The sequence below is a fragment of the Ursus americanus genome, chromosome 30 (assembly GCF_024610735.1).
Source record: "Ursus americanus isolate L20-20 chromosome 30, mUrsAme1.1.p, whole genome shotgun sequence".
NCBI classification, from domain to species: domain Eukaryota; kingdom Metazoa; phylum Chordata; class Mammalia; order Carnivora; family Ursidae; genus Ursus; species Ursus americanus.
Genome location: NC_142156.1, coordinates 30759131 through 30787084, shown reverse-complemented (window position 1 = coordinate 30787084; position 27954 = coordinate 30759131). Strand labels below are relative to the sequence as shown.

Genomic DNA, 27954 nt, shown 5'->3' with positions numbered 1-27954 from the left:
AGCTCTTCTCCGCCTGTAATGAAAGGGCCGCGAGGCCGCCAGGGGGCAGCAGAGGCCCGACCCCACCCGCCCGCGGGGGGAATGCGCCTGCGCGGAGCCCGCGGCGGCGGGGGACGGGAAGTGGGCGGGGCCGGCCGGGAGTGGCTCGCGCGGCCCGGAGTGGCGGAGTAGCAGGTGAGGCCCTGGGGGTCCCGGGGGTGAGGAAGCCCGGGGCATGGGACCGGTGGGCTGACCGCGCTGGAGTGAGGCTCAGGTGGGAACCTGAGGCGTATAGGGTGAAACGGGGCGCTGAGGAACCGGAGGGTGCGGAATAGGGGGGCTGGGGAGGCAGGGAGGCCGAGATGGGAAGACGCAAGGGGTTCAGGGGCCGAGTGGGGGGCTGAAGAGCGGAGGGAGCAATTGAAGACCTGAGGAACCCGAGGCAGAGAATTGGAGGGCCAGAGAGGCAAGGGTGCAGACCTCAGGGGGCCAGGGGCCGGCGGGGGTGTGGCCAAGCCGAAGGCCAGGTGGGAACGGAGGGCGGTGAAGCAGAGTGGATGCTGAGGGGTGACGTGCCCCCATTTGCCCGTGGCCGAGCTCCTGTTCTTAGGAGCATCCGGGCTGGGCCCACTGCCTGACCCCTACCTACCAGCCCCTGCCCCTTTGCCGGTCCACATCTCTGCCCACGTGCCCTTACCCCATGGCCTGCCCCGACCCATGGCCCTTGTCCAAGTGGTTTAGTGAAAAGCCAGTGTTTTAGTGAAAGCGAATGCTATGCTTGGGCTGCTGCACTTTCGGCCCTAGGTGTGTGAGATAGAAATCTCAGGCAAGGAGGTGATGGACTCCACCACTGGCAGCCCTGTGACCCCAGGCAAGCCTCTTAACCTCTGTGCCGTTGGAGAAATGGCACCTGATTGTAGAGATTTTAATGCAGGGCCTAACACATAGCCAGTACTATTTGATGGTGATGGACTCCTCCCCCACAGTCTTCCGCCCCCCAGGACATGGGCCGAGTGACACATGTCCTCATGGTATTTCCTGGGGCAGGTTCTGTGGGCCGAGCTGTACTCCCACCATGGGAGATAGAATGTAAGGCCAACACTCTGAGGTCATCTCTAGCACACTTCTGGCCTTTTTTCTTTTTCTTTTCTTTTTTTCTTTTTTTTTTTTAAGATTTATGTATTTCAGAGAGAGAAAGAGAGCGAGCGAGGGAGGGAGAGGGAGAGAGAAACCCCAGCAGACTCCCTGCTGAGCACGGAGCCCTATGCAGGGCTCCACACCGGGCTCGATCTCATAACCCCGAGATCACGACCCGGCTGAAACGAAGAGTTGGTCGCTCAACTGACTGAGCCACCCAGGCGCCCCTCACTTCTGGCCTGTTGTCAGATCTCACTCTTTTCTTTCTATAACCAAGCTGGAAGTGACAAAAGGCATCAGAAGGCCTCATGTGAGTCCGGCTTTGCCATTTCCTACCTGTGTGACCTTAGGCTGGTGGCTTACCCTCCCCGAGCCTGTTTCTTCATCTGCAACGTGGCCTAACAGCATGTACTTCTCAGAATAGTTGTGCAAGAAGTAACAAAACAAATACGCCTTTGAATACCACTTTGAAAGCTGTAAACCTCCACAGAGTTTCATTTGTAGAATTCCTTTGAGATATTTCCTGAGGCCATCCCTGTCTTTAAAACCTTTCTCCCTCGGATCACTGTTCTCCACAGAATATCTTAACTTCCTCTTTGAAGGTGCCAGGCCTCAGGCTGCTTATCTCAGCCCACACCACCCACTGGCAGTGGCAGAAGGCAGCCAGCGTCTTCCCTCCACCATCACACTTGCCAGCTGCCATGCAGAGGGCTGGGCTGGTACCTGAGAGGACGGGTGGGCTTCCTGACTCAGGAGTGGGGCCTCTAGTGAGAAAGTCAAGCCTGTAGAAGGTGGTGGGTGCACAACAGTGTGAATGTACTTAATGCCACAGAACTGGAGACAGGAAAATGGGCAGCACGATAAATTGCATGTCATGCGTATTTTACCATACATTTTTTAAAAAGAAAAAAGATACATGTGTAGTCAAAGATCTGGAAAATTGACACCATATTCTTCCCCATGGTTACTTGTGAATAAAGAAGATTCTCCATTTACAGAAACCTTTTTAGTAAGAAAGGCAATACTGTTGTAACGATGATGCAGTTTCCTTTCTTCAGGATTGCTGTCTTTTGCTTTACTCCTGGGTTCTGAAGTCAAGCAGGACTTTCAGCAAGTATTTTGTCCATACCATCTAGAAAAGGGCAGTTGGGGAGCCTGAGTGGCTCAGTCAATTAAGCGGCCAACTCCGGATTTCGGCTCGGGTCATGATCTCAGGGTCCTGGGATCAGCCCTAGGTTGAGCTCTGCGCTAAGGGAGGCTGCTTGAGGATTCTCTCTCTCCCTCTGCCCCTCCAGCCATTCGTGCTCTCTCTCTCTCTCAAATAAATAAATCTTTTTTTAAAAATCAAGAAAAAGGCAGTTGTACAGATATGCGTTGGTTGAGCTTATGAATCAAAACTGATAAGCTAGAGGAAAATAAATATTTTTTTCTTTGGGATCTAGCACATGGAAGACAGTGTGCTGGACCCCAAAGGTGTGACTGTACAGCAGGGCTTGGCTCAGAGGTGCGGGGGTGGGGTGGGGCAAAATGGAATGCCACGAGGCAAGGCACAGGAGCACGGAGGTGAGGGGCATGGAAGTGAAAGAAGAGGGCAGGAGAGACTGAATCCCCCAGGCTGGTGACCAGTGAGGGGTGGGTGGGGTTTCCGTGGCAGCGTGGAGCCAGGCTCCACAGTCTGAGTTTCCGGTGTGAACCCCACCGAGGGACTTTGAACGAGTTGCTTGGTTCTTTTGCTGTCCCCCCCCCCCCGCAGTCCCCACCTGTCATGACCCCCACCTGGGGATAGTGACAACAGGTTGCTGGGAGGTGGAAAGAGGAGAGGCCGGAGGAGTGCTGTTGGTGCCGGCAGTCGGCAGTCGGGGGCCCCTGGCGGGTGTGAGCTGACTGCATGGCTGACATGATGCCCAGTGCACAGCAGCATCGTTCTGGGAGCCGGGAGGACCCGGGCCACGTTTGGCCCATCTGGTGGAGGCAGGTGACAAGGGGGCTGGCAGCCCACTGTTCCTCCCCTGCCCACCCCCGGACTCAGGCAAGTCCCCCTCCCCAGAACCCCAGAGCACTGTATCCGCCTGGACACCCTGCCTCATCTCCCACCACCTTATCCTGCTTTCTGTCCCCAAGCCCCTGTCCGCCCCCATTGGTCCAGCAAGAGCTCAGGACCACGGCACAGCCCCCTGCCCCTCCTGGCACTAGGGCTGTCTCGGGAGGACCCCCCTTTGCCTTGGGAATCCCTCCGTCCTGTCCTCTTCCTGCTGTTATCTGTAGGCCCCAGGAGCCTGGGACTGTTTTGCTCCTCTCTGTGTGGCCTATGTCACAGATTCAGAGTTCGTTGAACAAACGAAGGGCAAGGAAGGCACTTACTCTTGTCTTTACCCCAGCTGGGCTCCAGAGAAGGAAAGCCGTGTCCTGGTTGCTCCCCTTGCCCCTCGCCTCAGCCTGCTGCTGCAGAAACAAGCCCGGTTGGTCCTCAGCGGGCAAGATGGCTCTGGGCCACCCGCCTGTCTAGCGAAGGAGGGCAGCTGGCGCAGGCCCCGAGAACAGGGCAGCCCGCACCCCGGCAGATGCAGGCCAAGCGTGCACACAAGCACTGTCACGCCCGCGCCGCCTGCCTCCCCCTCCCCTCGCCCCCCCTCCCCCGACCCTACTCAGCAGTCGTGTCACGGGCTGCTGTCCCGGCCTGTGCCCAACTCTGGCAGCGGTCACAGGGCAGAGCAAGGAGGCAGCAATGCGGAGAGGAGGGGCTCTGACCCCCAGGGAAAGGGGCGGACTGTAGGGGAGCTCCAGGCACAGAAAACAGCATCCCAAGGAGGTTCCCGCATTCCAAAGCACCGAGCACATGCCACCAGCAAGTGAGGTCGCAGGCAAAGGGTCTTGCATTCTGTGCTTTACTCTGGGGGCAGGGTTCCTCAAACAGGGCCCTCCTGTGCACTCTGGGAGGTCAGTGAGCCAGCCCTCCTCTCGTTCAGGTCTTCATCGTACACTCACACAGGAGCACACGCACCTCCCCGAAGATTGCATGCCTGCAGAGGATTGTTTCTGGGCGTTTCCCCGCCCTGTTCTGCACCCCAGAGCGCCGGCTGTTGCTGGAGGGCAGCTCCGCATTGCTCACGCTTCTCTCCCCTCAGCAACAGGCCAGCGCTGTTCTCAAGCAGACGAGGTGGCTTGGCCTCTCTCTCTGCCGAAGGGTGTCGGAGCCTGCTGGGAAATTCACACCATCTTGTTTTTCTCTGGCTTGGTTCTCCGTACTCAGCAGCTCTGCCAGCCTGCCTTCTCCCCGGGTGACCCTCACCACCCCCCACGAGGCTCCCAGCCTTTTCTGATCGCCCCATTTCACGAAGTCTTACCCTTGTGGTTATGATTCGGTTGTCCGACCAGCTGTTGTCCTGATTTCTGCTTCTTTATTTTGCCCTCTTTATCTTTTTACCTGTTCGCCTTTTATAACCTGGGGCTGCGTTGTATTTACTTCTACTGGTAAGTAAACATGGAGGATAGCAGTGATTTTAAATCCGTCCCCATAACCTTCCATCATAAGTGCCCTGATTTCTGTATTCTTTCTGTGTCTGCTTTAAAAAGTCAACTTTTGACACATCTCTGAAAGAGAGAGGTTTTGTAGGTTTGTTTTTTTTCATTTACCCCCCCTTGTCCTCGCAGGTGCTTCCCAGATTGGACACTTAACTTCACCTCTCCCCTTCAGCCTGTGCTCTTCTTGTGTTTTTTCTCTTCATTCTGCCACAGACTTGTGCTGAGTTAGTGGCTCTGGACAAGGGCAGCCGTGCCCATGGGGGTGCTCTTCAGTGGGCGCTGGGCAGGCTGTCACCCCTCCTCTTGGTGGCAGGTCCCTTCAGCCTCCAATTTCCAACCCCTGTCCACTGCTTCTCTTTGGTAACGTTTGCAGGCATGAGGAATTCCAGAAGAGTCTCTCCCATGCCTTCTCCCTGCCTGTACTCATCGGAACCGGGAAGGCCTCAGGGAGGGGATGGGCAGTGAAACTGCTCCCCACATTGTCCTCCCGCAACTTGGGATTGGACCCTCGAGTCAATCTGTTACTGCTCCCAAAGCAAACTTCCCAGCTGGATGTTATAGAGGCCCTGGGGGTGCCCCAGCCCTGGGAAGGCTCAGATGGAACAGGCACCAGCTGGAGGGGAATGGGCAAGACAAGGGCCTGTGCTCAGCATTGGTGGTCGGGGGGTGGCGCACGTGGGTGTGGGGTAGGAAGGGGGGCCTAGAGAGCGAATGGGGGAGGCTGTATCACAGAAGAGAGATGCTCTGGGACCATTTGGGTCTGGAGGGCAGAACATGAGAGGCGGGAGTCCAGTTGGGCCATGTAGGAGTCTGATAGACAGGCCTTCGCCGGCCCATGAACCCTGGGGGGCAGGGTGAGGGAAGTGGGTGGGCTAGCAATGCGTGGAGGTCCTGAGCTGGGGGAGAGGAGCTGGAGGCCCACCTTGGGGAGGAGGATGTAGTGGGAGCCAGGTGTGAGTGAAGACCTCGTGGGAGAAGAGCTGGGTGGGATGGTGATGAGTGTAGGCTCCAGAATCCCTCCTGGACCCCATCATCCATTCTCTGTCAAAGGGCTGCCCCTCTCCCAGCCTCAGTGTTCCCATCTGTGAAATGGGGGCTCATCCTGGCTCCCAGGGTTGTTATGGGCAATTCCCAGGGCCTGGCAGCTAGTAAGCCCTTGGCCTTCCTGAGGTTGGGGGAGGAAGAGCCTGAAAGGTGGGAGCCAGTTCCCAGAGTAGTGGGGTCAGTGGCCTGGGCTGTCCCTGGTGCCTCTTCTTCAGCCGGGGCTCACGAGGCCCAGGAGTCTTCCTGTTGGAGAGAACATGTCACAGGTGTCCCCAACTTTCCTGGCTTCTCTTCTGCCCATGCCCTGGGGTGCCCTGTAGGCTCTGGGCCCCCTTCCTACTCCCCCTCTTGTCCACATCCAAAACATCCCAGGGCCAGCGCCGGCACCATCCAGGCCCTTTTTCTTCCCTTGACAGGCATCCCTTCTGCTCACTAGGCTGACAGACGTGATGGCATCACTTCCTCACCTTCTGGCTGTCAAGGGGTCAGGTTGAACCGCTTTACCTGCTCTGTTTTAATGCCTCAGTGGCCTGGCCCCCAGTGTCCCCTCCTGCCCGCCTTTGGCCACGCCAGCCATCCCCTACCAGGAACAGGCCTGCCTTCTCTGTCACTTCTCCTTCAGGGCATCCATGTGGCCTCTGATCCCAGCTCTGTCTCCTGAAGCCACTTCTCTTGGGCTTCCGAGCGCCCCCTCTTGGAACCATGTCCGGACACTGACCAGGGCTGTTGCTCCCCCTTACTTGGGTCCCCTGAACTCTGTAAGGCCAGTCACCCTGCCCTTCTGCCTTGAGGCCCTGGGCTTGGTGTGGCACCTGCTGCATGATGCTTCGAGATGGAGAGAAAGTAAGGCACCACACACTCAGCACTGTGGGGTGAGGGCACCGATCCCCCCTGTGTTTTCTGACCCTCACGTCTCTCCTCAGGGAAGACCACCCGGAATCCCAGCAGAGACCTCCCGGGATGCTCTGGGCATGGCCTCTGGAGCCCCCCAGCAGAGCAGCCAGCCGGCAGAGGAGATCCCAGGCTTCCTGGACGCCTTCCTCTGCGACTTCCCAGCGCCGCTGAGTCTAGAGAGCCCTGTGCCATGGAAGCTCCCGGGGACAGTGCTGAGCCGGGAGGAGGTGGAGGGAGAGCTGGCCGAGCTGGCGATGGGCTTCCTGAGCAGCAGGTAGGTGGCGGACCTGTCAGGAGGGGACAACACGTGCCTCCTGCCGAATTTGACCGCAGCTGCCGCTCACCCCACATGCCCTGCCTTGCGCCGGTTCTGCTCCCTAATTACTTCCCTGTGACGGGGCTGCATAGCTTCCCCAGGGCTGCAGTCACAAAGTATCCCAGGCTGGGCAGCTTAGAACAATAGACATGGATTATCTCATAGTTCTGGAGGCCGGAAGTCAGAGATCAAGGTGTCGGCAGGGTCGCGCTCTCTCAAACAAAGGCTATGGAGAACTGGTTCCAGGCCTTTCTCTCAGCTGCCAGTGTTGCCAGCATCCACGTGAAGATGCTTGTAGAGGCGTCCCTGCAGCCCTGCCTTCGTTGTCACATAGTGTCCGCCCTGTGCGTCTCTCTTCACGTGGCATTCCCTCCCTGTCTGGGTCTCTTCTCTTCTTGGAGGGACACCAGTCCTATGAGATCAAGAGCCTACCCTGCTCCCTTATGACCTCATCTTACACCTGCAAAGACCCTAATTCCACATAAGGTCACATTCTGAGCCCCTAAAGGTTAGGACTTCTTTTGGGGGAACACAGTCCAACCCATACAGGTGCAGTCAATCCTGTTTCTGTCTCAGTTCACAGATGGGGAGGCAGAATCCAGGGAGGTCCAGAGACTGGCTGAGACCTCAGGGTGGGGCAGGGCCAGGCTGTGTGCCCTAGTCGCGGTGACCCAAGAGGTTGGTGGTGCTGTGTCCCCTGTTCAGGGGCCAGGCAGCTAAGGCACAGAGATGAGACACAGCAGGCTTAGCAGATTTGAAGGGAGAAAGCAACAGACAGGAAAGGCTAGCGGCCTATGCAGTATCTTTCTGAACCTCGTCCCTCCCCGGGGACCAGACCCATAGTCCCTAGTCACTGCGTCACCCCTAAAGTCGGACCACGCCCCCAGCCTCAGCATACTGCATGTTAGTGTCCCTAAGCATGCTTCTTTCGGGGCAGGTCAGCTCGATTCCTGCACACCCCCCTAAAGCCTGCTTGCTAGGATCCAGCAGAGTTCATGACTCTTACCCCATGCAGTGTGGGAGCCCGGGTCCCTGAGTGTGAAGGTCAGTGTGAGCTGGCCTGGTCCATCTTGACAGCCCCACAGACCTCAGGACGACATGCCTGGTGACCATGTTCCTTTAGGGTGTGGCATGTGCAGAGGTTGTTACGGGACTGTTCTGTCCTGCATTGAGGAAATATTTTAGAGGCAGGTGGCATAAGGTGAGTTGGTGGAACAGAATAGGCCTGAGTTGCTGGATTCGGGGGAGGGGCAGGGAGGGGAGGGCTCCCGGGGCTCCGCCTTCCTCAGGGCCCCACCAGCAGCCACTTGGCCTCCTGCGCGGGCTTTAGGGGCGGTGGGAGGAAGTGCGGGCCCAGGAGGATTGGTGCCCGTGCTGCTCCTGCGTGAGCCCAGAGCCTGGGGAGAATGAAAGCGCCCAGCATTGTGCCTGCTGTGCCGGAGATGACCTGTGCACAGGGAGAAGGGGAAGTGACCTGGAGATGGAGGCAGGAGAGCCCAGGCTGGTGGCTCAGAGTCAGAAGAGGGAGAAGCTATAGGGCCAGGCCTGGGAGAGGCACGGGGGTGAGCAGTCAGTCCACTGGTGGGGGGAGGAGAGGGCACAGAGGAGGGACATGCCCAGAGGGGCAGGATCCCAGAAGGTGGGGCTGGTTTTGCTCCACGGCAGTGGAGATGGAAGCAGGTGAGGAAGAGGAGGGTAGCCGGGCAGTAGCAGGAGCAGGTGACCGGCCCTCGTGCCCAGGGAGGGGCCTGAGCTGGACAAGTCAGGGGTCTGACTAGAGGGGTCTGCAGGGTGCAGGGCCTTGGGGTGAGGGACTTTTACTTATGTTGGAGGGCAGGTGTCTTAGGCCACGTGTAGGAGAAAAGCAGGACTTGCTCGAGGTGACGTGGAGCCCCATGAGGCCCTGGTGGCAGGTCCTGGGCTCAGATGTTGAGCCCCTACCCCCCCCCCCCCCGTTAATTAGCGGGATGGCAGAGCAGGCCTGAGACCATTAGCCATGAGGGAGAGGCCAAGGGTCATGGCTCCTGTCAGCTCCCTAACGGATCCATCTGAAAACACCTTTAAAACATATTTTAAAGTCATGTGTTTTCTACTCATCTCGATGAATTTATTCTTGCTCTCTTCTAGTACTTCTTCCCTGTGCAGACATGGTGTTCACACGTGTGATCACACGCTGTCGACTCTGTGTCCGACTGTCAGGAGCAGCCCCACAGACGTTCCTGGCAGCTTCCTGGTGGCTCCTGTCCCTCTGCTTCCCATCTCTGCGGCTGACGTGTAGGCCCCTGGGCGCAAGGGGCCCCAAGCATAGGGTGCATGGCATTTTCTCAGATTGTAAATGGTGTCCTTCCTGAGACTGTTGGGAAGTCAGATCACCAAGTTCAAGGGTACAGTGATTTACAGCCTGTCTTCCCCCTTGTCAGCGGTTCTGTGTCCCGTCTCAGGTCCCCGAGCAGTGCACACCTTACGCTATAATTATTCCTCTGCATTTTCATCTCGGCTGCTAGGCTGCAAACTTGAAAACCCCAAAGCAGGTGGAACTAGAGTGTTTCTTGGGTACCTGGGCCTTGCACACACCTTCTGTTCACTGTGGCATCTTCTGGAGTCTTTAGGAGCCCTGACTGCTGCAGGGCCTGAGTGCTTGGAGGGTGTGTGGGGGGTGGGGGGGATCCCCTGGATGGGGAGGGAGGACACATCTAGGAAGCGAGGCCTATGGCCTGAGGCCAGGCATTGTCTGTGTCCCCAGGGCCGGAAGCTGCTTCCCTGCCCCGGTGGCCTTTGCAGGCCTGCAGGAAGCCACATCACTACCTCCCCAGGAGCAGAGAGAACAGTGCCCCTTCTCCCTGCTGTGAAAAAGGAAAACCCAGTGATTAGCAGGAAATCCCCAAATGGCAGGGGAACTCATTTCTCATGTCTTGGCTGGTGGTTTTTCAAAGGCAGGTCCAGAGGCCTCTCCCCTGAGTCACCCTCTCATTTTAAAAAATCACAGATTCATCCCTGTAGATTCCTAAGACCATCTATAGACACACTGTGGACGCCCAGCCCCCAAAGGGAAGTGACCCATTTGCCTGGCTGTTGGGAGGTCCTTGCCCTCAGGGAAAAGCTAGGTGTGTCTCCCCAGCAGAGAATCCCTGGCTACCCTGGGCGTGCGCCCCCAGCCCTCAGGGACAGACACGCGAGGGCTGGCCTGTGAAAGGTTCCCACTGGGGGGGAGGCAGGTGCGGGGTCAGGTGCACCTAGAGGTACAGGGGCAGCGGAGGAATGGACCCTTAGCGCAGAGGAGCCAGGGAAGGCTCTCCGTGGATGTGGTATGGGAAGCACCACAGGCCGAGCAGCCTACACACAAAAATGTATCGTCTCAGAGTTTTGGAGGCTGGAAGTCCAAGATCAGGGCATTGGTAGGGCTGGTTCCTTCTGGTGATTTCTGGCTCATCACCCCAGCTGCTGCCTTCATCTTCACGGAGCGCTCCCCCTGTGTGCATCTGTGTCTGGAGGTCCCCTTTTTATAAGGACACCAGTGTTCCTGGATCGGGGACACCCCCCCCCCACTCTTCTACGACCTCATTGTAACTAATTGTGTCCTTCTAAATAAGGTCCCATTCTGAGGCACTGGCAGCTAGAACTTCAACATAGGAACTTTGAGGGACACAATTCAACTCATAAGACCCCTGAAACTCTGGAGAGCCCCAGCTGGTGTTGGTGACCAGGAGCCGTCATCAGGCTGGACGTTGGGCGGTTTGTGCAGCCCGGGCACAGGGCCCCGCAGACACATCTTCTCCCCCCACCAGCCCCCAGCCCCCAAAGGGAGCCATGTCTGGTGTAGCTCAGGGCCTGGGAAATGGCATCGAGTGGATGTCCCACCCAGCTCCCCGAGGCCCAGAGGCCGAGCAGTTCCTTGCTGCTGCACGTTGTGGCGCCTCCCTGAGTGGAGAGGAGGTCTCCATCTGGATCGTTCGGGGATGCACTGGGGTACGAGCTTCTGCTGAGGCGCCCGCTCCGCCTCACTCCTTGTCCCTGTCCCCAGGAGCGCCCCGCCACCACTTGCCTCATCTCTGGCCCACGAGGCGGTTTCCCAGCTGCTACAGACGGACCTTTCTGAATTCAGGAAGTTGCCCAGGCAGGAGGAGGAGGAGGAAGATGATGACGAGGAAGAGAAGGCCCCTGTGACCTGTGAGTTCTCTTCCCTGTCTGGCCCGGAGGCTTAGCAGGCGACACACTCACCCGCCAGACAAGGGACGGGGCAGGGGGGTGGAGGGGGGGGAGTGCCAGTTCAGGGGATGTCAGGGCTCACCTGGGCGCCACTGCCGTTCCCATTTGCCGGTGGAAGGGTGGTGGTGGGCAGCACGTGGCCGAGGGCCGCGGAAGGGCAGCGCCCACGCGTGCTCCCGACGGTGCGGCCGAGCCGGATGCAGAGACAGCGCCCGCTGCAGCCCCAGGTGGGGGGGGGGGGTGCAGGCGCCATCTCACTGAGCTGCAGAGCCGCCCAGGAGATGAATAATGCTTTTCCCATTCTACGTGGGAGGAAGCTGAGGTGGCAGCTCCGTCGCCCACTTGCTCCGCCTCAGCCGACACTGCCCCAGGGCGGCGTGGGAGTCCGGAGGGTGACGTGCGCCCGGCTCCCGGGGGTGGCCTCAGGGTCCAGCTGGTAGAAAATGCCAGCGCTTGGGCCTGTTGCCCGGGCTCTTCCAACTCGGGACCCGACAGGTGGAGACTCCACGGCGCCTGTGAGAGCTGGCTCGGGGAGGGGCCGAGGGGGCCTGTGGTCGGCCTCTTCCGGGGGTGCTGGTTAGCGGGGCGCGCCCCAAGCCCCCCGCACAGCCGGGGAAATGGGCAGTGAACCTTACATGTCTTTCTTTCACTTTCCTAATACCCCCCTCATCCGAGGGGCATACGTTTTAAGACCCCAGGGGATGCCTGAAACCGCAGGTCCTACCAAACTCTCTATACACTGCATTTTTTCCTATCCACGCACACCTATGATAAACTTTAATTTATAAACTAAGCACAGTAAGAGATTAACGATAACTGATACTAAAATACAACAGTTATAACGATATACTGTAATAAGTTATACGAAGGTGGTCCTCTCTCTCTCTAAATATCTTAGTGTGTACTCACCCTTCTGATCATGATGCGAGATGGTAAAATGCCTCCGTGGTAAGATGAAGTGAGGTGAGTGACGTAGGCATTACAGTGTAGCGCTGGACTACTGTGACCCTCTGACAATCCCTTCTGATGATCCCATTTCCAGGCCACAGTTGACTGCCTGTACCCGAAACCATGGAAAAGCGAAATCGAGGATCCGGGGGGACTATAATTTGTCGATTTGGGCCATTTATATATTGTATATGATTACTTCCGTCTTGTCCCATACTTGTTATCTATGTTACTTTAAGCTTAGCATGAGTGCGAGCGGTGAGGGCAAAGCAAGGAACAGACAGGGGAGCAAGAAGACAAACCCACGCCTGGCTTCAGCACATGCTGAGTTCTCATCCGTGTCCCCTGCCTTTTCCGTGGCTCCCTGCCCACATTCCATCCCAGCAGGGCCTCGCATTCCTGCCTGGAAGGTGCGGGAGACAGCAGCCCACAGTGACTGGCAGCCATTGTCCTCTGCAAAGCCCCACAAAGGGAGTGCCCCACCCCAGAGTCCCAGCGGGAAACCAGCGCCACCTGCTGGCGGGAAGGCCCCTGGTGGTGGCTGATACCCGCAGAGCCCTACACCTGGGGGCCCCTGTAGGCCAGGGAAGGGGGGGAGGGCCCCAGGGAGGAGGAAATCACAGCCTGCCCCCGCCCTCCGTGCAAGCCTGGGCTCGCAGCCTTGATCAGCTCTCCCTGTCACTGGAGCAGAACACAGTAAAATCTATCATCCTGAAGCCCTTCTTGCAAAATTGGCTTCACGGCGGGTGTTATAAGCACCACTGCTAAGACCTCTCTGTGGCTGGGTCATGTGGAAACACCAGCCGGCCCCTCTCCAGTGAGCTGGTCCTGTGGGCACCAGGATGAGGCCCTCAGCCGGGAAAGCAGGCGTCTCCTGCCAGAGGCATCAGGAGTCAGTGAGCCAGCCGATTCTCCCTCTGCTTATCCATTGCTTATCATTGTCAGTGGTAATTGCCTTTGCTCAAGCTGAAATTCAAGTTCAAAAGTGTAGACGGAAATGGTAGCAAAACCTAAAGCAAGAGAGTACACGGCGCCCGGTGCCTCCCTGGGCGCTTCAGGCCTAATACAAGCAGAGCCCAGGGACACCTGGGTGGCTGAGCAGTTAAGCATCTGCCTTCAGCTCGGGTCATGATCTTCGCACAGCCGTCCAGAGAGGAGAGGAGGGGGAGGCTAGGAGGCAGCGCTGTGCAGTCCAGCTGAACGAGGGGTCTCTGGCTTGTTGGCAGGGCCTTCACTGGGCCAATCGCGTGTGGACCTGTCTTCCTGGAGCTGAGCCTTCCTGCAGCCACAGCCCCTCAGGCCAGCCCGGCTGGTCTCCCACTTCTTGCCAAATACCTGAATGGCGCCTGTGTCCTGGGTGTGGTGGCAGTGGCCAATTCTAGACACCCCACCCCCGCCCTGATGTGTGGATTCCCTCAGACATGGCTTCCGTGGCCTCTGGTGCTCACAGACCCTCTCTGCCTTCCCTGGCCTCTGCCCCTCTCCTTTTCTTCCGCGGGCTCCACCTTTGGGCAGGAGCTCGTCCTTCTCCAACACCTCCCCCACTCAAAGTCCTTCCAGTGTGGCCCGAGACTCTCCTCAGAGTCTGCCCTTGAACCCCCCTCCTAGGTGACTGGCCCTGACTCACCTGTCCCTGCTTCACGCACCTGGGCCAGCAAGAGTCCCGGGAGGGTTTTGTGTGTGGAAATGACCCGAGCCTCTGAGGCACGCCACCTGAGAATTCCTTGGGACCTGTTCCTTGCTAGCTCCTTGTGAAGCTTTCCTTTAGAAGGCATGTTTAGGTAGGATTGGGGGCATGTGTGTCTGTGTGTGTTGTAGGGGCTGTTACCTGTTGTTGCGTAACAAATTCCCCCCAAAATTGAGCGGCTTAAAACAAACATTTGTTATCCCATAGTGTCTGTGGGTCTGGAATTTGGGAGCCGGTGAGCTGGTGGTTCTGGCCCAGGGTCTCTCATGAGATCACGGTCCTGAGCTTGTGGACGTGGGGCGGAGGTTCCATTTCCAAGGGATTCGGTCACTTGGCTGTTGGCAAGAGGCCTCAGTCCCTCCCCGTGTGGACCCTCCACGGGGCTGCTTGAGTGTCCTCACGCCGTGGCAGCTGCTTCCCTCGGGGCCGGTGATTCACCAGAGAGACAGAGACAGACAGGGAGGGAGAGAGGGCGCGCCAGGTCGGAGCCACAGCGCCTCTTAGGAAGCAGCTCGTGGTCACTTCTAGTTGATTCTGTTTATTAGGAGCAGGTCTCTAAGGCCCACGCTCAAGGGGAGGGAACTGGGCTCCCAATCAAGCATCAAAGAATTTGTGGACATATTTTTAACCCATCACCTGGGGCTAAAGCTTGTCATGGAAAATTGAGAAAACACCAAAAAAGTATTCTTGAGCAAAAACATCCCCTGTGGAACCGCCACCTGCAGACCCACTGCTGACATTCTGTTCGTATGCTCTCCCGCCTTTCATTTTCTGGTCCAAGCGGCTGAAGGCCTCTTCAGATCTCGTGATCAAAGCGTGTGTGGGATTTTCTGTTCTCCTTTTTCTTGTGACATTTTTTTTTCTTAGCGTTTTTCCTTAACACCATGACATAAGCATTTTACATGCTCACGCGCTCTTCAGAAGTCCATTTTTGTTTTACCCTTTAATTTTTTTCCATTAAACTCAGACATAACCATAGGCTTCCATGCTGTTGTAAGAAATAACACAGAGGGATCCCGTGCGTCCTTTACCCAGTTTCCCCCGATGGTAATGTCTTAAAAACTGTAGTAAACCCTCACGGCCAGGATCTCGACACAGTCAAGATCAAGTCAAGACACAGAGGAGTTTCATCCTGCAAGGATCCCTCCTTTGTGGCCACCCTGCTCCTGTCCCACCCTGACAACCCTTAATCCTCTCTATTTCAAGAATGCCTATAAATGGAATCATAGAGTACGTAACTTGGGCATAAGCTGTTTTCACTCCGCATCATTCTCTGGAGATTTATCTGGGTTTCTGTACCACGCCAGGAGCACCTTCCTTCCCTTCTCCCGTCCTTCCTCTCTTCCTCCCTCCTGTCCTCCCTTCCTTCTTCCTTTCCCTCCTTCCTTCCTCCCTCCCTCCCTTCCCAGAGTAGTATTCCGTGGCATGATTTACCCGCTCTTGGGTTGAAAACCGTCTGGGCCATTTCCAGGTTCTGCCTGTTACAGGTGGAGTCACTGTGAACGCCGGGGCACACAGGGCTTTGTGCACACGCCGTCTTAATTTCTCTGGGATAAATGCCCAGGGGTGCAGTTGCTGGGCCGTGTGGCAGTTGTGTGTTTAGTTGTGAAAATCATGTTTAATAGCAGCTTAATTCTTCATCAAGAGAATAGACCATAATTTACTCTGTCACTGGATATATATTGCTTCTAATTAATGTGCAATTATAAATGATTTTATACTTCGTCCTGAAATTATCTTTGTGTTTCTGGCTGTTTCCTTGGGGTGGACTCCCATGAGTGGAGTTGCTCAGTGTAGGACGGGAGGCTCCTTCCTGTCCATACTGCCCAGCCCGACACAGGCTGTCACGCACGGTTGACCAGGCTGGGGTGCTCAGAAGGCCCCGGGGCTCACGGGCTTGTGGTGGGCGCTGTCTGGAGAGCTGCAGGGGCTGCGGGGAAGGGGGCAGGCAGAGCGAGCGGAGCCCAGCTGGCCCGCGTCGGTGCTTCCCTAACAGTCCTCTGTCACGCCCATCAGTGCTGGATGCCAGGGACCTGGCGCGAAGTTTCTTTAACCGGCTCTGGGAAGTGTGCAGCCAGTGGCAGAAGCAGGTGCCCTTGACCGCGCGGGTCCCTCAGCGGCAGTGGCTGGTCTCCGTGCACGCCATCCGGAATACCCGCCGCAAGATGGAGGACCGGCACGTGTGCCTGCCCGCCTTCAACCAGCTCTTTGGCCTGTCCGTGAGTGCTCGGCCTCCAGTGCTCCTCCCCCCGGGCCCCAGTCAGAACAGCTCAGGAGGCCGTGTGTAGGGGGCAGGGGCCCCCGCGGTTCCGAGCAGAGCCAAGACAGGAGTGATGCCTGTAGCTGTCCTCTGACGGGGGTGAGGCCAAGCGCCTCGCAGGGTTCGCGGAGGCCCGACCCACGGGCCAGAGCAGCCATCCGCCACCTTGCTTTCCCAGCTAAGGGACTGAGGAAAGCGAATGATCTGCTTGAGCCTGTTAGAAGGGGAGGCCCCAGGCGTCGCATTCGCCTCATGGTTGCAAGCCCTGCTTTGTCTCAGGCCCCGGGAGCTGCCCGGTACATCTTCCCTCATTTTATGCTCCAGCAACTCCTTCCAGAAGGTGAACTGAGGCTCTGGAGGCTTGTCCTTTTCCAAGCGTTGCTGCTCCCAAGTGCTTGAGTCAGGGTGACCTAGCTGATGGCCAAGGCCATGCTGATTCTTCTAGACCCACCCCAATCAGCGTCCGGGCCCCACCCCCCCAGACCGGAGCCTTAGGTGACAGCCCGGGTCAGGGCGAGGTCGGTGTGACTCCCACTGCACTCGCCACCAGGACCCCGTGGACCGAGCCTACTTCGCTGTGTTCGACGGTCACGGCGGCGTGGACGCTGCTCGGTACGCGGCCGTGCACGTGCACGCCAACGTGGCCCGCCAGCCCGAGCTGCCCGAGGACCCCGCCCGAGCCCTCAGAGAAGCCTTCCGGCGCACCGATGAGATGTTTCTCTGGAAAGCCAAGCGAGAGGTGAGAGCCAGTGTGGGCCAGCAGCCGTTCCACCGGAGAGGCTCGGCGGGCAGAGGGAGAGAAACGGAGCCCTTGGTGGTGTCACAAGGTCCCCGCTGAACTCTGCCGGTCATCATGTGACTTCATTCTTACGGTAGTGGGAGGCTGGCTGTACATCTGTGCAGAAGCAGCGTGAGGCCTGCCCCACTCTGGTGGGGGTGCTGGCCACACAGGGGGGTGCCGGCCGCACAGGGGGCAGCCTGTTGGATGCGCGGGGGACTCTGTGTTTTTTTTTTTTTTTTTTTAAAGATTTTATTTATTTATTTGACAGAGAGACACAGCCAGTGAGAGAGGGAACACAAGCAGGGGGAGTGGGAGAGGGAGAAGCAGGCTCCCACTGGGGCAGGGAGCCCGATGTGGAGCTTGATCCCAGGACCCTAGGATCATGCCCTGGGCTGAAGGCAGACGCTTAACGACTAAGCCCCCCAGGCGCCCCAGGGACTCTGTTTTGATCCGGTGTGGCAAGATGACAGGCACAGAGGCCCCCTTGGCAGAGGAGTTTTATTACTTCCAGTGCCCAAGAGGAGGCCCCAGGCTTGGTCCAGAGGCACAGGGAGCCAGCACCGCATGGTGGAGCCTTCCCGGTGGCCTCACCCGGAGGCCTGGGCACAGCAGGCCGAGGCAGCGCAGGCGTCCGGGCAAGTGGAGGATGGGATAGTTTGAGTAACCTGGGTGGGCTCTGGGCTACCGGGGCTGCCCCAGCCATCCAGGCCAGGGGGAAGAGCGGGCACGAGAGGCAGACGCGGGGCTGAGGACATGCGTTCAGACCGGCTGGCTCGTGCATGAAGTTTGTGTGCTTGGGGGAGACATTTGCTATCTTTAGTGATCGACCCATCCTGGGAGGGGCACTCTCTCCACGATTAGCAAGCACCCCAGTTTGTCAGAGCGTGAGAAAATAGGAGCGCCCGGCTGGCTCCGTTGGAAGCCCGTGAGACTCTTGATCTCAGCGTTGTGAGTTCGAGCCCCATATTGTGTGTAGAGATTACTTAAAATTTTTAAAAATCTTAAAAAAAATTTTTTTTAAAGAAGAAAATATAGAAAATAAAACCCGTGATTAATACACGGCCCCCCTTCCCCTTGCTCACCCAGGCAGGGTCTTGGCAGGCTGCTGGTGCCCGCCAGGCATGTTCCTTCCTCGGGAATCGTAGCCAAGTAGGGAGCAGGCACTTGTTTCTGAAAGAGCGCACCCGACCCCTCCTCTGTGAACTTACACCCACTGAACCTCACCTGCAGAACTTTCGTGGGGCCCTCCCCGCAGCCCTGCGAGGTAGCTACTAAAATTGTGTCCATTTTAGACATCAGGAAACTGAGGCCCAGAGAGCTCAGAGGACCTGCCCCCGTTGACATGTCTCAGCGGGAGACTTGGAAGGGGGTACACTGTCATCAGATGCTCTGAGCACAGACCTCAGCGGAAGTCAGCAAAGCCAGACTTTGCCTCTTAACAGAAAACCATATAGCATCTAGAACTGTCAAGCGGGAGCCCGGTGAAAAACTGACATGCCTCAGGCCCCGTGGCCACGGTCACCCCGGGCCACCTCCCAGAGTGACGATACTCTGAAGCAGCTATTCCAATTAGGGTCCTATTATTTTAAGGTAGCTTCATTGAGAAAATTGCACGCATCCCAAGTGTACAGTGTACGGTTGGTTCAATAACAAGTGACATGTGCAGTGGGGTAGGTTTTGGCCTCTGTCTGCAGCTGTGTAACCCTCACCACAGTAACAGACGTATCCACCTCCCCCGGAGAGTGTCTTCTGTCCTTCGTTACCCCACCCTCCTGCCCCCGTGCTCCCCGGACAAGCGCTCGGACAAGCGCTCGTCTGCTTTCAGACGTTACCGGTGATAGAGCCCGTGCTCTCTCGAGTTGTGTGCAAACGGGACCACACGGGCTGTGCTCTCCCGCCACACAGCGGAACCCTCAGGAGACTCCTTGTGCCCTTGCGTGCTTCAGCAGTCCGTTCCTTTTGCCTGGCTGAGTACTGTTCCAGGAGTCGGTCAGTCTGGACAGCAGCCGGCCGACCTGCTCCCCTCTCCCTGCAGCGGCTGCAGAGCGGCACCACGGGGGTGTGTGCGCTTATCGCCGGAAAGACCCTGCACGTCGCCTGGCTCGGGGACTCCCAGGTCATCCTGGTGCAGCAGGGACAGGTGGTGAAGCTGATGGAACCGCACAGACCTGAGCGACAGGTAAGGGCCCCCTCCCTCTCTGCCTGGGACAGCCCCAGCCCCCGTCATGCTGCACCGCGCAAGATAGCGGATGGTCAGGTGGGCGACGAATAACGGGCCCTGGACCACCTTCCTAGGGAGCTCCTGGTGTTCCTCCAGAGGGAGGGTCCTTGTGACTCGAGTGGCCAGGGGTTGGGGGGGGTCCCCTAAAGCTTGGGGCGTTAATAGCCAAGAGTCCCAAGTGAGCCCTTCTCACCCAGGAGGCAGCCCAGGAAGTGGGGTCAGAGGGCAGGGTCTTAACCTTTGTGCATGTGGGCCAGAGGCGGCCGGCTACCTGGGCTGTGGGGGGAGAGGGCTCCAGTGAGGAGGTGATGCTGAGCCAGGGTCAGAAGGAACCAGGTTTGGGGCTTCGTTGGATAGAGGCTCGCAGGGATCCTGAGGCCGCTCAACTGTCTGAGCCTTGGGGTCCTCACCTGGACACAAGGATGACCTTCCTTCATGGACCACATCGCACAGGTGTCCAGTCTGTCTGTCTCCTGAAGTGGGAAAGCAGGGAGTTCGCATGCTGGGGAATGCCCGTGTGCCCTGTCCCCGCTTGGCTTTTGCCACATGGATGGGCCTTCCACGGCATTCCACGTAGCACAGGAAGTGTCCCCACCCTTCCGTGGGGCTCCTTGGAGCTCCATTCTTCCCCAGTTCTGTCTGTGGACGTGGCGACTCCCTCAGTCTCTTCATGCTAAAAACAGGACAGCAACGGATAACTTAGTACAGTATTTCATTGCTCAGGGTCCAGCACATCAACAGAGCAGACTCCTAGAAGTGGGACGGAGGGGCTGGAATGTTCGCGATGGCAGTCCTGGCATGGTTGCTGCACTGCTCCCCTCGGGCTGTGTGTCCACTGGAGTCCCTTTGCCCATGGTCCCACAGACCCGCAGGCTCTTGCCAGTCTGAGAGGAAGGCAGGTGGCTGTTGGGTTTGCGTTTGTCTTACGGACTGAGGCCGAGCGTCTTCTCAAACACTGGAGATCATTTCCATTGCCTTTTTGGAGAGCCCTTCCTTCTTGTCCTTGGCTCATTGCTATAGTTCTTTTTTTTTTTTTTTTTTTTTAAGATTTTATTTATTTATTTGACAGAGACAGAGACAGCCAGCAAGAGAGAGAACACAAGCAGGGGGAGTGGGAGAGGAAGAAGCAGGCTCACAGCAGAGGAGCCTGATGTGGGGCTCGATCCCATAACGCCGGGATCACGCCCTGAGCCGAAGGCAGACGCTTAACCGCTGTGCCACCCAGGCGCCCCTCATTGCTATAGTTCTTATCAATTTGTGGGTCAGCTCCTTGTCTGCAGGGCGATTTGCGAATAGCCCCCTGCTTTGTCTATGTTGATGGGCTTTTGCCGTGTAGACACGTTGGTTTTTATGTAACTGAAAGGAGCTATCCTTTTGTGGTTTCTAGATTTGGAAGGCATTGCAGGGAGTGTCAGGCACTGATCACCAAAACAGCTAGGAATGACAGCATTCCTTGGCCTCACCTCCTACATACGCTTTCCCCATCGTATAGAGGAGAGGACTGAGGCTCAGAAAGGTTTAGTGACCTGCCCAGAGTACACAGCTGAGAAATGGCAGCTGTCCTGTGTCCCTCCACTGTCACCGCAGCACTGGGGCATTTGGCATCTGCTCCCTGGCAGACCGTCCTACCCTGAGATGGGCAGTCAGGTGAGATGTGGTCTAAGTCAGGACTAGATGCGAGCCTCTGCTCCGGGTGCCTGGCCTCTTCCTGCCCGCCCACATCCCTGCAGGCTTGCTGTCCTGCGCCACCTCTGATGACCCAGCGGGGACTTTTCCGGGCAGCCTTTCCAGAGCACTGCCTGAGCCCTGCCATGTGGCACCATGGCAAAGAGCACGGCCAGCCAGCCAGCCAGCATATCCACCTGCCTCTCCCCAGACCCTTCTGGGTCTCTCTTCCCCCTCCACCTGCTTATTCCTTCCTCCTTCTTCCCTTCCCATTCATGATCCTTTTTGCCTTTTTCTGGCACTGCTCACACCACAGTGGGTTCTCAGGCCCAGAGGGAGCCGTGCAGGCAGCTCAGGGCTCCTGCAAACCTTCCGAGTCCCACTGCCGCCTCCTCCGCAGGGAACCACGTGGGAGACCCAGCCTTTGAGATCGGTGTGCCCCCTCCCTCCCGCCCTGCAGCGGGTCTGTATGTGCATAGAGACCGTCTCCAGGTGGAAGGGCCCACATCTGTGGTCCCAGAGAGAGGGGACTGGGCTGTCTGGCAGATACTGTCCCGTGGGGCATGGGAAGCTCCCAGCTGAGGAAGCCGGTCCCCTGGTGCCCAACATGGCAGTGCTGCTTTCACTTCACGGGGGAGGCGGGCGGGGGACTTCGAGAAAGGACAGGGCCTGGTTCAGGTTTCATCCAGCCCTGCCAGGTGGCCACACACAGCGACCTGCAAGGAGGGGACAGCACCCCCGAGTGAAAGGGGAGGCAGCGGGGTCGGCGGCCGTGGCTGCTCTGGCTGCGCCTGCGTCCTAGCTGATGGGGCCGTGCTGCGTTCCGAGGAGGACGTGCGGCTCCTTCATGGTTTCTCACCGTTCTCCTGATGCCTCCTCTGGGCGTCTTTCGCGGGCTGCGGCTCCCAGCGCGGTCTCGGAAGCCAGCGCATCTCCGCTGGCGCAGCCTCGCTGGGCGCCCGGCCCCGGCCCCCACTCCGGCTGTCCCCCACAGGACGAGAAGGAGCGCATCGAGGCCCTGGGTGGCTTCGTGTCTCACATGGACTGCTGGAGAGTCAACGGGACCCTGGCCGTGTCCAGAGCCATCGGTAAGGAGGCGAGGGGCGGGAGACCAAGGCCTCTTGTCTGAGGCCCGAGGGTCACCCGCTGTTGGGGACAGCAGCGTCCTGTGCTGGTAAAGCACGTGTGGTCTGTGGCGCCGTGTAGTCAGACTGAAGGGCCTCTGGTGAATTTAGGTAGCGCGTGTGCAAGCACCTCAGAGACTTCGTCTCACACGAATAATCCCCGTTTCAGTTGTATGCGATTATCGCCTCATTAAAAACGGTTGCCCGGAAAAACCTACGAGGAGACCCTTGGATATCTGCTATATGTGCTGGAAGGTCATTTGCAAATAGTGCATAAATGAGGGTTATCGATTATCCTCCCCCCATTCATGCTGATTCTTTTCTTCATCTTGGAAAAAAAAAATAAGGAAGAATCCTGTTCTTCCGGAATCCTATTTTCTCAGCATCGTGCTGCTGCTGGGCCTCAGACTGGGACTTGGCAGCCACACCTCTCCCCCAGGTACTTAGACGCCACTGCCACTCCGTTCCTGCTGAGCTCCGCGAGGCCCCGGTCCCTCCCGCCCCGGGCTCTCGCACCGGCCCTAGAGCCCTTCTCCCTGCTGCGGCCGCCGTTGGGTCTCCGGACACACCGCCGTGGGGAGGCGGCAGTGTGGGCCTCTCCAAGCAGAGGCTCCTGCACGGAGGGGGACACCCCGGGCAGTTGCGTGTCAGGAAGCGGCTCGGGCTGGTGCACACTTGGAGGGCAGGAGTGGAAGGAGGGGACCCGCGGGCCTGGGCAAGGTATGAGGAGGGGGCGGTGGGTTCCAGTAGAGGTTTGAACACAGAGCCAACAGGACTTGCTAGCGGATTGGATGTGGGGTCCCAGGGAGAGTGTCCTGAGGAGAAAACCTACAGACCTGAGTACAAGGAAGGAAGAGTGAGGTTCTCCACCTCAGCCATCTCCCCTCTCCGACTCCGGACCCAGCTCCCCTGGAAGAGCCTGTTTGTCGGGCTGACCTCTGGCCTGGCTGGGCCCTAACTTGGCCAGAATAAGTCTACCACATCACCCTCTCTTGTTTTCTTCAGAGCCCTTAGCACCGCGTGAAATTATCCAGTTTCACCAGTGGGCACGGGTGTCAGAGGAGGGTGGCCGCGGTGAGGCCCAGGCCTGGTGGGATGGCACTCGGCAGCGGGCAGCCCGGCCCTCTGACATGAGGCCCTTCTCTCCCATGCCCAGGGGACGTCTTCCAGAAGCCCTACGTGTCAGGGGAGGCGGACTCAGCCTCTCGGGAGCTGACGGGCTCCGAGGACTACCTGCTGCTGGCCTGTGATGGCTTCTTCGATGTCGTCCCCCACCACGAGGTCGCTGGCCTCGTCCAGAGCCACCTGGTCAGGCAGCAGGGCAGCGGGCTGCAGGTTGCCGAGGAGCTGGTGGCTGCAGCCCGGGAGCGGGGCTCCCACGACAACATCACGGTCATGGTGGTCTTCCTCAGGGACCCCCGAGACCTACTGAAGGGTGGGGCCCAGGGGGCAGGGGATGTGCCCTCTGGCCTCTCAGAGCCAGAGACCAACACTCCCCAGAGAAGCTAGGAGGTGCAGGCCCCCTGCCCCCACCCCATGCCCCTCCCCCTCAGATGCCTTAGGACCTGACTGGCGGCGGTGGGCAGGCGGGTGCCCCCCTCACAGTGCTTTCCCAGGGCCCCGAGTCCCCTGTGCTGCTTGCATCAGTCCATCCTGGTGGCTGTGGAACTGCACTGGTTGGGGGGGTTGTTATTTATGCCCTGTTCGCGCAGGCGGTGGGATGGCCCAGATCCCCGAAGGAGGCCTAGGGAAGAGACCTCACCAAAGAGAAGATGACCTGGGAAGTGGAGCAGCTCTTCTCCCAGGCCCATTGGGTAGGGGCAGGACCAGAGGCCACAGGCACAGGCCCTCAGCCAGACCAAAGATGCCAGGCACACGCATGGGGCAGCTGGGTGCTGCATGTGAGGCCCCGGGCGGACCCAGGGGCGATGGACATTTCCAAGTGTAGCCTGGATGTCCAGCACAGGTTTCTCATTGAGTCCTCCCAGCTGCGGCCAGGGAGGACTCCTCTCTGTAGATGCGCCTGGCTGGTCCTGGCCTGCCAAGCCGACTTCCCCGAGCGGGAAGAGCGGCCCCGTTGGGAAGGAGGGAGCACCAGGAATCTGGTCTGCGGTGGGCGCTCGAGGCCCCAGCCTCCCCAGTGGTCCCCTCCCAGCCCGCACACACCCAGGGAGGGGAAGGTCAGAGAAATGACACGTGTGTTTTTTGTTTGTGGTCTTTTTTTTCCCCCAGGGAAGTCTGACTCAGAAGCAGTATTTCAGGTTTTTGTCCTTGTTTCGTCAGTGCCAAGTTGACCTTGTGTCACATAACTTAAGCAGAGCTTAGCATTTATTTTATTCTTAGGAAACTTAAGTATTGATATTTTTTTTTAGAAGAAACTTCTTTTGCAGTATTACTGAATTTTTTTTCCTAAATCAGGATTGAAACAAAAACTTTTCCAGGTGGTGTTAATAAGCCATTCAAGTGCCTTAAACAGCTTTAGGTAAAGGCTAGAACCTGGGACGGGTTCGGACTGGGACGGACTCTACTAGGCATGTTTCCGTTTTTACAAAAGCAGGATTTATTTTGTTATAGTGGCATGATTTTGGCTAGAATTCTTCCCGGATGAGTTCTTTCCGCCTCTTGTGATTCCATTTGCTGCTGACACTTAGCAAAGCAGCCCCTAAGAGCATAGGCTGTGCTGTGTGGCCTGGGCCAGACCTCAGGGCTCTGAGAGTTCGGGGTGACCCGGGCCCCACCAGCCTCCCTCCACACCTTGGCCCTGCTGCTCATGTCTCTGGCTGGTGCCCAGGCTGAGGGACGGAGTGAGCGCCATGAAGCGGGCTCCTCATTTGACTGGAATGTCCTAGAAGGTCTTGTGTTAGTAATCAAATTGGTTTCGTTGGGAAACACACTTAGAGGCCCTGGCGAGTCCCAAAGCAGCGCGGGGCGGGAGGGAGGGGGGGCTTAGGCTGTTTGGAGCCTATCCTGCCTACCTGCCCCATGGCCCCCAGAACCCTTCCTCCTGTCTCCCGCCTGCCACGGCTGGCCCCCTCTGTCACCTTGCTCTGCCCACAGCCCAACACCTGGGGGAGAGCTCTACATTCCCTGGCATGCTCTGGGCAGGGGAGGCTCGGGAGCCACGAAACTTGGGTGACTCGGGCTACTCCGATCCAGTGAGGCGGATATGGCATGGGTGTCCAGTTGGAAGTGGCAGGGCTGGGTGTAGAGTCCAGGCGGAGGCCAAGGGCCCAGAGAGAGGGGTCCCTGGGGGAAGGACTCAGGCCTCCAGGTCTGAGAACACCAGTGGGTGGCTTAGCTGAGGCTTCTGGAGAATGTCACTGGGAGGTGGGCAGCAGGAGAAGCTTGGCACCAGGCCCCAGCTAGGAGAGGACAGAGAGGACCCTGATCCCAGTGCACCAAGGGGGGCCCTGCCGAAGAGGCGGTGGGTAGTGGGAGCCGCGGTGGGTAGTGGGAGCCTCGGTGGCCCTCGTCACCCCAGGGAAGCCCCCCCGCCCCCCACCCAGGCAAGTGGACCCTGCAGCAGAAAGGGAGGGAGGCAGGTCAGGGCAGGCAGTGGGGCAGTGGGAGATGCCCCCCGCAGGCTCAGCGGTTACCCTTCACCCCCTGGTGGGGCCGAAGAAGCTCAGGTGATGGGGGCGGTGCCACACCCGAGGCTCATTATGGAAATGGTCACCACAGTTCAGAGGTTTGGTGGGAGCCAACAATGACCTGGTATTGCCCCACTTAATCTGAAGGCCCCGCTGCTTTCTGGGGGTCCGAAGCCCCCTCTTTGGCCCTTCCCAGCACAGGGCTGGCAAGAGGCAGCATGTGGCCCAGCCCTTCACTGCCGGCCTGGCTGCCCCTGGGCGTGAGCTTAGCAGAGGGAGGAGACGTGGACTTCTGTTGTTCTTTCTTTGCCAGTCTGATTCCGTGATTGCCACCAAGAGTGGGGCTTCACCCGTGGAGCCTGGATCTCACCATGTAGCGGCCTGATTCATGCCCTGGCTCAAGGCTCTACCAGGAGATCTCTCCAGGCTTGTCCCAGTGACCACCCCCCTCTGGCAGAGGCTTCCGTGGTCTGGTGCCGCTCACCCTTGCCTTGGGGTGAGGGGGCCCCTGTTCCTCCTGCACGGACACCAGCTCTGTGCAAGCACCTAGGCATAGAGGTCTCTTTCCTCTTGCCCGGGGCTGGACTGGGAACCACTGGGCGTCTTCAGCCTCTGAAAGCCCTGGCCCACCTCCTCTTCAGACCACAGCCCCATAAAGGCCCCTAACCGGGCCCCCAGGTCTGGAAGCCTCGATCCCCTTCTCAAATCCTAGCTTTGCCACTAGCTCGTTGTATGAGCTGAGCCAAGTCATGGAGCCTTCCTGGGCCTCGGTGTCTCCTCTCTAGGGCGCAGGGTTGCGCTGAATCTGTGATGCCGGAGGTTCGGGGCTCCCCGGGGCAAGCCTGGGGAGCTGCTGCCAGTGCCGCGGGAGCCCTCCCCAACTGCTAGCAGGGAGGGGTGATTAAGTATTATTAGTGTCTATTCTTACAGTTAAGTGGGCTGGAAAAGAATGGAGCCGTAGATGCTAGCCCCGCATATGGAACCGAAAGCTCCCAGAGCAGGCCCTGTGGTAGAGCTGATTCCAAGCCAGCAGGGGTGGGGCAAGCAGACAGGCTCAGCTCCCTCCCTCCGCAGGTGTGAGGCAGAGGGGCATGGAGAGGGGCAGGGCACAGCCGGGCTCGCCCTGACCCAGCTTGTCCTCAGCACCCAGGACGAGGAAAGGGGTGTGCTTTAGGGGGGACAGTGATGGGGGCAGGCCCCACTGGAGGCACACAGGCTCTCTGAGGTCCCGAGCCCGTCTTGGGCCGCAGCCCTCTCTCCTCCTCCCCTCCCCAGCCAGCACTCAGCCCTCACCCCTTCCCACGCACTGCCAGTTCGGAGTCCCGGGCACAGGTGGCCCGGCTACCTCAGCAGTATTCCCGGGGCCTGGGGTACCGCGCCGGCGGTCCCTCGGCCTGGCCCTGACAGGGGCGCAATGGAATCCTGCTGGGCCTGTGCAAAATAAGCTGATTTGGGTTCGGTTCTGCCTGTAGCCCGAGAGAGGCAGCCCCAGGAGGCCTGCGCTTTTCGCTGAGGCTCCGCAGCTTTGCCAAATGCGCCGAGCTTTGCCATTCATGCGCCATGCCAGCCTTGCCAAGGGTTTATCTGTGCACGTCTCGGCAGGGCTCCTGGGAGGGGTGTTCTCTGCGAGGGGCGTCTTGTCCCGAGATGGGATGGCTATCTCCCCTGTCTGCAGGTATGAGTCCCAGGATGAGGGGGCCAGAAACTAGGTCTCCTCCCAGGGGGCACTGTGCTCACGTGTCAATAAACCACGAGTTCTGAAACCCTGTCCCTGAGTCCTGCCTTTTCTCACCTCCGAGCACCTGGTGCCCCTGAGTGTCGAGGGTGTGTTTAGAAGCCATTGGGGCACCGGGCGCCCATCCGCCAATCTCCCTGCAAAGGCAGCAGACTAATTCAGAAGACTGCCTTGCTTCCTGGCCCACCAGTCCAGCCTGGTTCTCCTCCCTGGGCTCCAAGCCCACCCTGTGCCGGCCGCACAAGAGCGTGGCCACTGGGAGCCTGTGCGGGGCACCTCACAATGCAGGGGAGCCCATGGGAGCCTGGAGTGGCCCAGACACACTGAGGATGGGGACCCTCCCAGCAAAACACTCAGATGGGAGAGAGCAGGCCAGCAGCTGCCAGGAGCTCTCTTGTGCTCCTGGCTGAACTCAGACTCCAGGGAAACAGGAAAACATCCAAAATGCCTCCATGCAGACACTGCTGAGCCATGGCCCCAAAATGCCTCCTGAATGCCCCAAAATTGAAGGGAGGCACTTGTGTTTGGGGGTTAGTTGGGGCCAGCTAGCCAGATCTCTGCGTCCCTTCCTCCCCTCAAGCCCTGTCCTGGATGCCAAGCTTTTGCCCACGTTTGGGCCTTGGCAGACCAGCTACTAGTCCCTTCCCAAATCACCCTGAGAGCTTTCCGTGCCCCTCCCACCCCAGGCCTCATTGCAAGGGAGGCAGCTTTATCTGTCTCCGTCATGTCACCGAGAGGGGGCTGGGGCTCCCAACCAGGCCCTGAGCACCACCCCCCCAGCCCCGCCTACTCACCCATCTGTCTTTCTCCCTGCCCAGGCCCCTCCGCCTCCTTGGAAGCTCCCT

At 58.5% G+C, this 27954-nt stretch overlaps 1 protein-coding gene across 2 annotated transcripts; it reads left to right on the top strand.

The window, feature by feature from the left end:
• The first annotated feature begins 100 nt into the window (after nt 1-100).
• PPM1F (protein phosphatase, Mg2+/Mn2+ dependent 1F) lies at nt 101-27142 on the top strand. Of its 2 annotated transcripts, none has more exons than XM_045802531.2 (8): nt 101-174; nt 6606-6850; nt 10914-11059; nt 15750-15952; nt 16544-16732; nt 18810-18953; nt 21655-21748; nt 22941-27142. In XM_045802531.2, the coding sequence occupies exons 2-8, from the start codon at nt 6654-6656 to the stop codon at nt 23291-23293; spliced, it is 1326 nt and encodes a 441-aa protein (XP_045658487.1). In that variant the 5' UTR covers nt 101-174; nt 6606-6653; the 3' UTR covers nt 23294-27142. The 2 variants fall into 2 exon arrangements, with proteins under 2 accessions (XP_045658487.1, XP_045658486.1); XM_045802530.2 differs by lacking the exon at nt 101-174 and adding an exon at nt 192-253.
• Nucleotides 27143-27954: the final 812 nt, after the last annotated feature.